Below are 12,193 nucleotides of genomic sequence, written 5' to 3' on the forward strand. Positions count from 1 at the left end.
TCTAGGAACTTGTATAAAGTCTTCAAAAGTGGGTTGCAGAGTTAGAATTTAGAACCAGGGTTCTACTGGGCATTCTGATAAAACTCTAACCAGGAATTATTGTTCTAGGCTGCCAGGAAAATCTGTGCTGGGATTTTTTTTATGGTGGGAAAGACTACCCCAGCTAAAATGACACCCTCTACTGAGACAAAGCTACCCATACAGGCAGCAAATTCACAAATAATGTATAAACAAACAAACCCTAACATTTCTAAGTTTAGAAAAATCTTTCAAAGTGCCCGCTTCAGCAGTCAGCCATTCTTAGAGTTATTTTTTTGCAGTGGGTAGCAAATTCTCAGCTATATGGATAAGCATACACCTTTTAGAATCTGTACCTGGTTTATGAAACATGCCAAATACACCAGTCTTATCAATACGTCTGCTGTGGAAGTATCTACACAAATATCAACTTCTAATGCCAGCTTAAGGAAATTGTAAGGGTGATGTTCTTTTAGCAAGCAGAAAGCAAGCTTCTGGGGTGTTTGTTTTTAACTTTTCAGCTGCTGTGGTTTTCATCTCTTCTTATGGCATGAGCACCAAGTGATGTCCACTGCCCGAAATTCCTTGGCCACATGAGTCAGGCTGGATTTCATTATTGTTCAAATAGTCCTTCTAGGAATGGGCTTCAGTTGAGGACATCCTTGTTCAATGGCGTTGACAATGGAACTGAAAATCATTTTACTAATTCAGGTTTCTGATTTGCTGTGTTGAAATCTTAAATTGATCATCTGTAATCCAAGATATGGGTAGGAGTTACTCTTGTAATAGGCTAAATCTCTTACTCCTTTAAAAATCTGTATATAAAACAGAGAATGGAATGAAATTTCAGTTCCGCAAGTTGATATGGGCTTAATATAAAGATAGCACAAAACAAGAAGAATTGGGGCTGAACATCACATAATTTTCATTGCAGTTTACTTTCTAGCACTTAATCTAGTCAAAATATTTCCCTTCCTAACATTGCTACCTTCCGAATTACTCAGATGCTTAACTATATTCTGCCATCTAAATTTATGTCTGCAATAAGGCATAGAGCGTATTTATCAAATTCTATGCAAATGAGAAGAACCCACTCCAGGATGCTGTTAGATGTGATGATTTAAGAAGCTCCACATCACCTCATTCAAGCTACTCCGGGTTTTCCTTTCCAGGGTTCAGCGGATTCCTACACGAGCAGGCCATCTGACTCCGATGTCTCTCTGGAAGAGGATCGGGAAGCAATTCGGCAAGAGAGAGAGCAGCAGGCGGCCATCCAGCTTGAGAGAGCAAAGGTGACGTTCTTGCCCCTCTTGGGTTCCAAAGTGGCATGTTGCTCAGCAGGTATCAGCTGCTCTTCCCCTGCCTCAGATTTCTCTGGAGTAATCATTTTATGATCATTCTGATAAGGCACCAGATTGCAAGGCTCCATGATCTGTTCACCCCTGATAGTAACATTCTCAGGGAGCCATATCCTGAGACACGGACCCCTTCACCTACCTTTTGTGTTTGGTTTGCTGGTGAAAATTCTTGGTCATCTTCTAACTTAGCGATTGTGCCCCATATCCAGCTTGCCCCTCCCACTGTCGTTAGAGGGCCTCCCAAGGAACCAGCGTGCTTGCCCCGTTCTCCAAGACAGCAGCCTTCATGCAGGCCACACGTGCATAACTGGTCAGTGGGTCTCCCTGTTGGTGTCTCTGTTCTTCCCTCTTGGTGTCAATCTCCCACCTCAGGTTCACCGTTCAGAGCTTTGAACAACGATTAGCATTTCAGCAAAGATGAGCAATGAAAGGCTTTGCCGCAAGAGACCTTCAGATATTCCACAGGGAGGGGCCCCCATAGGAATCCCTGCCCCATAGGAGGCAACAAAGAACAAATTGCATTGTTGAATGTTAGAACTGAGTCACTAGAGATCTCCCATGCTGTGTCTTTCAGACTTTTTTTTTTTTTTTAAGCACAGACCCCTTTTGTCAAATGAAATTTTATGCACAGTAACAGATATAACATGTTCCTGGTCAGCCTCTCCTCCTTTGCCCTTCACAATAGACTCCTAAAGCATATTGATCTAGTCTTTCTAATTTTTAGGAGAAAAAAAAAAAGGAAGCTCAGATAAAGTGAACTCCTTCCCTTTTCTATTTTTATTTTATTTATTTATTTATTTACTTATTTACTTACTTATTTATTTTTTTAATTTTTATTTCTTTGTGGTATGTGGACCTCTCACTGTTGTGGCCTCTCCCGTTGCGGAGCACAGGCTCCGGACACGCAGGCCCAGCGGCCATGGCTCACGGGCCCAGCCGCTCCACGGCATGTGGGATCCTCCCGGACCAGGGCACGAACCCGTGTCCCCTGCATTGGCAGGCAGACTCTCAACCACTGCGCCACCAAAGAAGCCCCCCTTTTCTATTTTTACAGTAAAATGTTTAAAAGAGCGGGAAGAGGAGGATGAGGCAGGTTCACAAGGTGTCTTCCTTTGCTTCCACACCCGTGCTACCTGTGCTGATTGGCGGAAGGGGGTTGGAGCAGCACCTGGGAAAGGACATCAGTGAGACTCTAACTCGGATCCTGCCTCAGTGCTGTTGCTCCCAGGCATGGTTCCCAGCACGAATAAATGAGCCCATAACAGAGCAGCCTGGGATTGCTGGAAACTGGTGTTCTTACTTGTGGCTAAATTTTGTTTTAGGTTTCTCTCAGAGTCTATTTTGTGGCTATTGTGGTCACCCAAATGTCAGCAACAGCGCTGTTAGCTTAGGCTGGTGGCTTACTTAACCTCTGCCAAGCTGCACCAGCCCGAGAGCACTTTGCTGCGGAGGAATCTGTCTAAGAAAAGTTTCAGAAGCAGCTTTTGTTAGCTACGGAGAAGGTGATGAGTGAGCAGCTCCGCCCTTCCTGTCTACTCAGACCGGGCTTTCTTTTCCCTGGCAGGACAAGGTATTCTATTGAGTGGGATCCTGCAGGTTTTCAGGCCTAAGGCTATTTCAAAAATATTTATTTTAACCCTCCACCACCTTTTTATTTAAGACCCAGCACACATTTCCTGTATGCCAAGGTGGAGGCGTCTGTTACCATTTAAAATAATAAACATGAGTTTTATGACTAGAGGCCAAAGCAGACTGCCCCTCCCGCCTTTCCATCCCTTCCCGCCAAATTTTAGGGCACGATTCTTTGGGATGTTGGAAAGGACGACAGGAGGGGGAACATGGTCGGGCTGATAGGACTGAATCCTCTTCAGAGCCCTTTCTGCAGATTTCTCACTGCTGCCTGGAAATGTGGAACCCAGTTGAGATCCCTCTTTGGAAAGTGATTTCCCTTACTGCCTGGTACTATCCATTATCTGGTTCTACATTTCAGTGTGAAAAATCCTCTTCTGTCTTCCTCCCTCCATCCTTATTCCATGGTTCTGTTCCCAGTCCAAACCTGTAGCATTTGCTGTGAAGACGAATGTGAGCTACTGTGGTGCCTTGGATGAGGATGTGCCTGTTCCAAGCACGGCCATCTCCTTTGACGCCAAGGACTTCCTACACATTAAAGAGGTAAATGTACGGCACTCTGTATCCCCTAACCTGCTACAAGGCCAAGGCCAGGAATCAGCTCTGAGCCAAACTAAATGGAGAGAAGCCCTGAGGAGCTGCCAATGTGTTACCTCATTTAATTGGCTAAGCCTTCCAAATCCATTCCTTCTCAGCGAGATTTGGAAGCCTGAGATCATTGCTTACATTATCACACATTTAAAACATTGAATCACAATCATCAGAGGATCGATTTAGGATAGACCTGTGGTCCTCTGGTCACCTTTTAATCACCTACCATGGTAGATCCATTGACATAGATCAATGGATCCAATTTAGGGAAATGTGAGTTTGGTGGCATGGCTCCTACCCAGAAGGCACCATTTACAAGGGATGTTGTAATTATAAACATCTGGATTATTGTCCCGTGGACCTTGACCGCCAAACCAACACTACAGAGTATAATAATTAAATTGTTAAAGTTAAGAGAAGGGCAGAGGACTTTGGGAAATAGAAACCTTGAGGGATTGAGCACTTGAGGCCTCGCATCTTGAAAGATGGAATAGTGACATCAGAAACTTTCATTTACTCAACCTGGGTGTATTGAAATCCTCCTTTATGTCAGACATCGTGCTGGGCATTTGGGGATCAGAGCTGAAGGTCCACTGTCCCCTCGGCCAGGGAGCTCAGAGTCTGGTGGGGGAGACAGACTAGTGCATAGTTTCTGCATGGGTTGAGAAGTTCTGTTACAGTAAAATTGAATGGGTGTTGTGGGAGCCCAAAGAAAGAGCAGGAGGGACCATCCAGCTCAGGAGGAGGAGGGTGGGGGGCTGGAAAGCTCTTCAGAAGTGGTGAAGCCTGAGTTCAGGCTGGGGTGAGGGGTGGCAGTTTCAGGTGGAAGGGACAGCCAGGGGCAATGAGCACAGCACCGCTGGAGGGTGGTAAGCGGGGAGTGGTACAGGGGATGGGCCACGTCAGAGAGGCAGGGGCCAGATGAGAAAGGATCTCGTAGGCCATGGCAAGGAGGCTGGACTCGATGACCAGGCAGTGGGCTGGAGAGGAATTTTAAATAAAGGATGGATGTGACCAGCCTCGTATCTTAGCATGGCGACTCTGATGGTTGAGGGAGTATTGCAGAGGCTGGGGAGACATGGTAAGTCTAGACAGTGGCTGAAGCAGAGATGATAGAAAGAGGGAGCAGCTTGGAGAGAGAGTTAAGAGGCAAATAGACCAGATTGGAAGATTTCACATGGTGGCGGGGGCGGGGGGGGATAGTGGAGAAAGTGAGATGAAGAGAAATGAAGGATGGAGGGCAGTTTTTCTAGCTCACCTGAAAGGGCAGAGGGTGGTGTCAGCTATCAAAATAAAGAAGGCCGAGAGGGGAGAAGATTTGTGACAGGGATGATGTGATTATAAATTTGCTATTAGGTGGACTGTGTCTGGGGCACTGGGAACCTCCCATGGAGTTACTCAATGGGCCTTTCCCCACATAATGTGGAGGCCAGAGGAGAGGAGTTGCAGTTTGCTCTTCCTAAGTGCTTTGAGTTGAAAAGGACAGGTTTTACCCAGGAGAAGGCAGAATAGAGTTGAGGGAGTGTTTTTACAAGTCTATTTGCTTTTTTTTGTTTTTTTAGGATGGGAAAGATTTAAATATGTTTTCCATGCTGAGATGTTGAACCCAGTGATATATATGGGAAGGAAAAGACCTAACTGATAGAATGAGGGGCTGGAGTAGAGGGAGGGAGATGGCATCCGGAATATTGGCACAAGAAGTAGGCCGAGTCAGGAGGAAAGTCTTGCCTTCCTTGAACTTCCCTGTTCTGCACAGGATTTTCCAGTGGGGCTGGAGGCATACATTGGAGGACATTCCTACTTGATAGTCTCCATTGGCTCTGCTGGAAAGGAGCCGTTAGAAATTGGATCTTAGAAAACAGAGAGTGGATATATAATGGTGGATACATGTCATTACACATTTGTCAAAACCCATAGAAGGTACAACATAACTCTGGGTGAGAATGATGCGTCATTGTAGGTTCATCATTGTAACAAATGTACCACTCTAGTGTGGGATGTTGATAGTGGGGGAGGTTATGCATGTGTGGAGGCAGGGGTATATGGGAACTCTCTGTACTTTTCCCACAATTCTGCTATGAACCTAGAACTGCTCTTAAAAATAAAGTTTACTAATTAAAAAACATTTTGAAAAAAGAAAAAGGAGAGTGTAAGGGTGGAACAATAAAGTGAAACCCGACCCTGAGGAGCCTGAGGAATGTGATCAACATAAACCTGTCACTTAATGTCACTGAGACACCAGCACTTACCCTCTGGCCCAAAACAAGATGTGCACAGTTAATATATAACAATTTGAAAATCGCTGTCTTTCAAAACTCTGCATTCTACAATAGCATTAATGACACCAAGACATATACATTTAAAAATTTTTAACTATATGATAGCAAGTAGGTCAAACACTGGGATGTCTACAGATGTCTCACTGTCTTTGCATTGTGCCCATGTGAACTGGGTGAAATTCTACATTTGTTCCTTTGTTCCATTCAAGATATAGTTCTTGAGCATTTAGTGTGTGCTAATGTTGGCACATATTGTCTGACAGATGTTGTCTGACAGCTGTAAACAAAGACAGAGTACCTTCCCTCATGGACTTAAATTCTAGTGGGGAGACAGATAATGAAAAAATAAATCATTACAAATTGTGAATGCTTTGTGTAAAAAATGAACTGGATGCTGGGAATCTTAAAATATAGGGATGAGGAGGTTATATACTTTTAAATATAGGGGTGATCAGAGAAGCCTTTCTGAGTATGTGACCATTAAGCAGGGTAGCCAGCCTTAAAAAAAAAAAGAAGAAAGAAGAAACCTTCTAGGGAGAGGAAACAGCATGTGTAAAGGCCCTGTGGTAGGACAAAATAAGTTGGCACAATCAATCAACTGGAAGAAGGTCATATGCCTGGAACGCAGTGAGCCAGTAGCAGGAAACAGAGTTGTAGAAGTAAGCAGGGCACAGGTCAAGTAGGACCTTAAGGTGACGGCAAGACTTCATATTTTATTCTAAGTATAATAAGATGGCACTGAAGACTTTAAAAGCAGAGGAGTGGGATGAATTTATTATTTGAAGGCTATTCTGATTGTTGTAGAGACAGTGGATTGGAGTGGGATAAGTACGGAATCAGGGAGACTGTTAGAACTATTTTAGATGAGAGATAATGGGACTGAGCTGGCCTGGTGTCAGTGAGATGGAAAGAAGTAGACACCTTTGACATATATTGTGGAAGTTCAATGATCTGTGCTGCTGATGGACCACATGTAGGAACTAAGATTGAGGGAGAAATCCAAGATGATCAAGGAAATCAAGCTTTATGAATTGAGCAACTAGGATGGAGTTGACCAGGGTGGAGTGAGGACAGATGGGAAGGGAGGTTAGGGAGTAGACATCTCAAAGGAGATATGAAGGAGGAAGTTAGATGTAAGAATTTGGAGCTCAGAGGACGGGGTTGGGCCAAAGAAATAAGTTTGGATCATTAGTTTATCCAGGTGGCATTTAAAGCTGAGGTAATGACAGAAGTCACCTAAAGAGAGAGGACAGGGAGGAGAGAAAACAGCCCTGGATCAAACTCAAAGGAATTCCATCCTGCAAAAGTGCGGTGCATGAAAAGATTCAACAATTACGGAAAAGGAGAAACATGAGATTTGGGAGGAAAATCAGGACAGAGCAAGGCATGGACATCAAGAGAGAAGAGCGTATCCAAAAGGAGGCAGCAACCAGCTGTGGCCAGGGTTGCGACATGTCACCTAAGACAAGGAGAAAGGAATGGATGTCAGGCTGGCAAAGTGGTCAGTAGCAACGAAGTCACTGGGGCCATTGTCTGGAGTTATGGAGACAGAGAGACAGAAGCTGGATGGAGTGTAATGAGGAGAGAAGGGGAGTTAGGAAGTATATTTAGCAAGCACAGATGGTGCTTTCAAGGGAGTTGACACTGACCGGGCAGTAGACTGAAGAGCGTATGAAGTCCAAAGAGCTTTCCTTTCAAGATGGGAGCTATCAGAGCACCAGTACATGCTGCTATTAACCACCAGAGAGAGAGGGAGAGATTGATGGGAAAGGAGAGATAGGCAAAGGAGTCAAGTTTTTGGTAGTCAGGAAGCGTGGGATCCAGACCCCGAGAGGAGAGACAGACCTCTGATACAAAGGGGAACACTAATTCACTATAACATGCAGGAAAAAGATGAGTGCAGGCACACACAGCTCAGAGCCTTGGTTATAAGAAGCTGAGGAAGCACTGAGTTGATGGCTTCTGCTTTCTCAATCGTGTACGTGGTGGGGATATCCATATTTGCCTCGAAGACAAGGACTCTTTACCTGAAACATGTACCCTGACATCTGAATGGTTACGTTGACTTTGTCTCGCCATTCCCATCAAAAATGACCAAACCGTATTCATTAGCTGCTCATACCCATCATTTCCAAGGAGAAGCAGCACTTTAAATGGTAAGAGAAGTTTTCACATATTCCATGCACACTACTCACACCCTTATCCCCACCTTGCTATATTTTATTGCTTTCCTCCATCCCATCAATCTTCTCCATTTGTCCAGTGGGTTGCTTTTTTGAAGTATGTGCTCTTTCATCAGTGACTTTCTCTTGTCTGGCAGTTTGATGTATGGTATTGAGTTGGTAATCCTGTGTGGATTTGAGCCACGTGTTTTCAGACCTTGAGGTCGCAGATAAGGAAACATCTTAGAAAGAGAAAGTGCTCATCGTTTTAGGGAAATGAGAAGGATTGGAACACTAAGGTGACCTTGCCAGAGAGCTGGCATGTGCTCCCAGAATATCAACACAAAGGAACATATTTCTATAATCGAGTTGTAGCCTTTCCTCTCATCCCTCACCTAGAAGGCCATTTGGTATATGCTCTGTTATAAGTACTGCCTCAGTAACGAAAAGCTTCAATGCAGAGAAAAGCTACAGCTCTCCTTATCACATATATACCAAAGGACGGGCGATTTAATAAGCTTTTGAACATACAACGCAGCTTTCCCCAAATTGGCTCAAAGAACTTTCATTAACGTTAAGTCAGATTCTCACTGTTTCTTAGAACTAAGGTAAAACATCTTGGGAAGTTGTGTTAACTACTTCAGAAACCCCTTAAGGTTATTTGGATACGACTTAGTAAGTTAGTGTTCTGGTGGGCTAACTTGATTTCCGGAAGTAACTTAAGCCCTAGGAAACTATGACTCATTGTGTGTTTTGCCCCTACCACAGTAAAATTTAAATTCCAGGTCTGTGCACCAAGCATTCTGAAAGGGTCCCGTTGCCTTTTGCTAATTCCAAAATAAATGGGCCTGGTATTTCAGGCCTGTTATCCTGAAATAAACGATGGAAAGATGGAAGAAACTGAGACCTAGATTGTTCAAGATTTTATATTAGGTCAACTCTTTTCTTCAGTGCAGGCTCAGACTGCATGCCATGCGGGCCTTGTGTAGGAGCTGTGTGCATAACAAAGGCCAAATCTCTAAATCATATCTTTTTGCTTTTGAGTGTGAAGCTGTTACTCAGAATTACTCAGTTACCTGGAATTTCATGCTGCGATGATTCAACAGAATCATCCATTCCTCCTTCACAACGTGTCAATGTCATATACATATAAATTCTGCTGTTCTCTGAGCTAAGCAAAATATACCATAGAGAGTTACATTTCGAAAAAACCAAATGGTTTCTGGATCAAAGAGAGAGAGTTACCTTGCCCAACACTGTTAAAGACACAAAAGGAAGTTTTTGGAATTATCTCTGGAGGATGTAAACAGTAGGACTAATATCTGCGTTCTAGAAATCACCTAGCAGAAACCTTCCCTTGAGGCAGGTAGCTTGGCTTAAATATGCCTCCTGCCCTAGGATTCAGCAAATCTATCATTACAAATGCAGTTTTGCTGGCCCATCACATAGGACCATGTTCACCCCATATTGGCTGAAGCCTTTGTGTGGGTTTGTTTCCCAAGTTTATGTGTCATGGAACTTTATTTAAATGGAAATTCCTTCATTCCTGTTGGGCTTCAGGCCATTTGGAGATTATTTCAAAAATTCCACTTATGTATAATATGCTTAGCCTTTGTAAGAGTAGGCTTGTTTTTCTTCAGGTAGTAAGATGGACCTTGATTTGCAAACCTATATTTGGAAGATTATAATTTTTCCCCAGAGAGAGTAGAATACAGATAGTATGGTGGAATTTTTACCTCAAAGCTTTTGACAAAAACCAGACTATTCGGTGTATTTTGTCTTAGACTTGTCTATCCTGTCTTCCAGAGTTCCAGTTACGTTGGTGCATATTTATCCATGTAAAATCTATTCCTTAAGAATTGGCCAGAGCTTCTTGACAAGGACCAAAGGAATCCAAATGTTAAGACCTGACTTTTGCCCAGGGATTGGCAAACTGTGGCTCACAGGCTGAAACCAGCCTGCTGCCTTTTTTGGAAAGAAAAAATTTGTTGAAGCACAGCCGTGCTTACTTGTTTACGTATTGACTGTGGCTGCTTCCACACCGTAATAGCAGATTACAGTAGTTGTAGCAGAGACCATATGGCCTGCAAACCCTAAAGTGTTTACTCTCTGGGCCTTTAGATTAAAAGTTTGGTTTCTTCTATGGACTTCTCCACCCCAGATATATATAATATAGTATAATATACTATAAATAGTGTTTGTATATGTAATAGAGTATAGTATAATATTATATAATATAGTGTTTCATTCCTTTGGCCCCCTGAGATTTATAAATGTGAAGATCAGTGAATTACTGTTGATAGCAGTTTTATTCCTGCATTCCAGAAATATAACAATGATTGGTGGATAGGAAGGCTGGTGAAAGAAGGCTGTGAGATTGGCTTCATCCCAAGTCCACTTAGATTGGAGAACATACGGATTCAGCAAGAACAAAAAAGAGGACGTTTTCACGGAGGGTAAGGCTCCTTCCTTTCTCTAAAGTTTTTTGGAGGAAGTAGGAAAATTAGGTGATATTTTCAAGTTTGCTTATTAGGTTAAACATATATGCTTTCAAAGTAAAAGCTACTTCTCTATGTGCAAGGTGTTTCTGAAATTGACACAAAAGGGTTTCACATAGTTCACTCTCTCCATTGTGTGCTGAAGCCTGGACACCCCTGGAATCAACACGAATTCCACAGTGGAGACTGTTTTCTGCGGCTTCAGCAAACCCTCCTGGGAACCTAAGCTTTCCTCTGTGAGAGTCGTGTAGGGTATCCTTTCTCAGTACAGTAAGTGGGGGCCTGGCCTGACCTGGCATCATGGCTCTTCTTGGTTAACTTTCAGAGACTCTCTTTCAAGTGGGCACAGAATGCCATGGCACATGCAATACCATCCCGGGACTAGTAGCACTTTGTCCAGGGTTTTCTGTGGCTGCTGCCATCGCTTGGTACTTGGGGTAAGACTCTGTCCAGCTTCAGATGAATTAACCTCTAGTGAACTCATGAAGTAGCCACAAAGATCTCAGAGTGCGGGTATTTAAAGGTCCCAGGGATGCAAGCAAAGCCTGAGAGGAGAAATCAGAATCATACTGAGCCTGCATATATTGTGAGCCTACACTGAAGTACTGATTTGGTATGTGTTACCATTTTTTGAAAGTCCTAAAATAGAATCAGTTCTTTCTCTTAACTCTCAACCTCCTTTTTCTATTAGATCCTTTTCTGTTTCAAAAACTCCTCTGTTCTTCAGGGGCCCTTTTGCCTTTGTCATAATGGGAACCTCTTAAACAGTGATAGGAGATCACAAAAGTAGAGTGTTAGCCCACTTTTAATTATCATGCCTATAACATTATTAATGATTAATCCCTCTTATTACTTCTTCTCTAGACTTTTTGTCTCTCATGCTGCTCCATGTGGGAACACGTGTTCCTGTCTCAGGACCTTTGTAATTGCTGTTTCCTTTTACTGGACGCTTTTCTTCACTTTTCCACTGGATCACTCCATCTGCTTCAGATCTTAGTTAAATATCACCTTTTCAATGACCCCTTTCCTGCCACCATATTTAAAGTTGAATCCACTTCTCTTCCCTTGCTTCCTATCTCTCTCCCGACTCAGTTTTCTCTGTTGCACTTATTACTGTCAGAAATACTATATATTTACCTATTCATCTGTTTGATACTGATACTTCCCGTTAGAATTTGTCTGTATAAGGGAAGGAATTTTGTTTTTCCCCCCACTGTTGAATTCCTAGTTTCTAGGACAGTGAATACTCAATAGATATTTGAATGAAATAATAAATGAATTATTATCACCAGTTCCAAAGTTATTCTACTATTATTATTATTATTCCATAAAATTATTTTACACTTCTGAACTAAAGGCTTACTTTGCCCACAGGCACAAGAGTAAAACCAAGAGCTCAAAGACATGATCTTCTTTTATCTTTATACCAACTGTGAAGTATAGTTTCTCCTTCTAGAGATGGGGAAACTCAGGCACAAAGATATGATATGGTGTGCCAAGGTCCCACGACTAGTAATGGGCAAAGCCGGGAGGAGAAATCAGATTGTCCTAACTCTAGGGACCATACTTAAGCACTGAAGGAAGGGACACTGGAGAAGTGGGAAGGTGGGCTCCTGAGGGCCCTGGTGGGCTCCAGGGAAGCTTCCCAAGCCACATGC

The 12,193-nt window shown here is 43.1% G+C and overlaps 1 protein-coding gene across 1 annotated transcript in view; it reads left to right on the forward strand.

Annotated features, from left to right (window-relative positions):
• The window catches only part of CACNB4 (calcium voltage-gated channel auxiliary subunit beta 4), a 265,766-nt gene that overhangs the window by 211,291 nt on the left and 42,282 nt on the right, over window positions 1-12,193 (forward strand). The window contains exons 3-5 of the mRNA XM_029224871.1: window positions 1,191-1,310; window positions 3,426-3,548; window positions 10,363-10,493. Coding sequence (XP_029080704.1) covers window positions 1,191-1,310; window positions 3,426-3,548; window positions 10,363-10,493 — 374 coding nt within the window. The remainder of the gene's footprint in view (window positions 1-1,190; window positions 1,311-3,425; window positions 3,549-10,362; window positions 10,494-12,193) is intronic.

The sequence above is a fragment of the Monodon monoceros genome, unplaced genomic scaffold, assembly GCF_005190385.1.
Source record: "Monodon monoceros isolate NGI ecotype Baffin Bay Population unplaced genomic scaffold, NGI_Narwhal_1 Super_Scaffold_16, whole genome shotgun sequence".
Lineage (NCBI taxonomy): Eukaryota > Metazoa > Chordata > Mammalia > Artiodactyla > Monodontidae > Monodon > Monodon monoceros.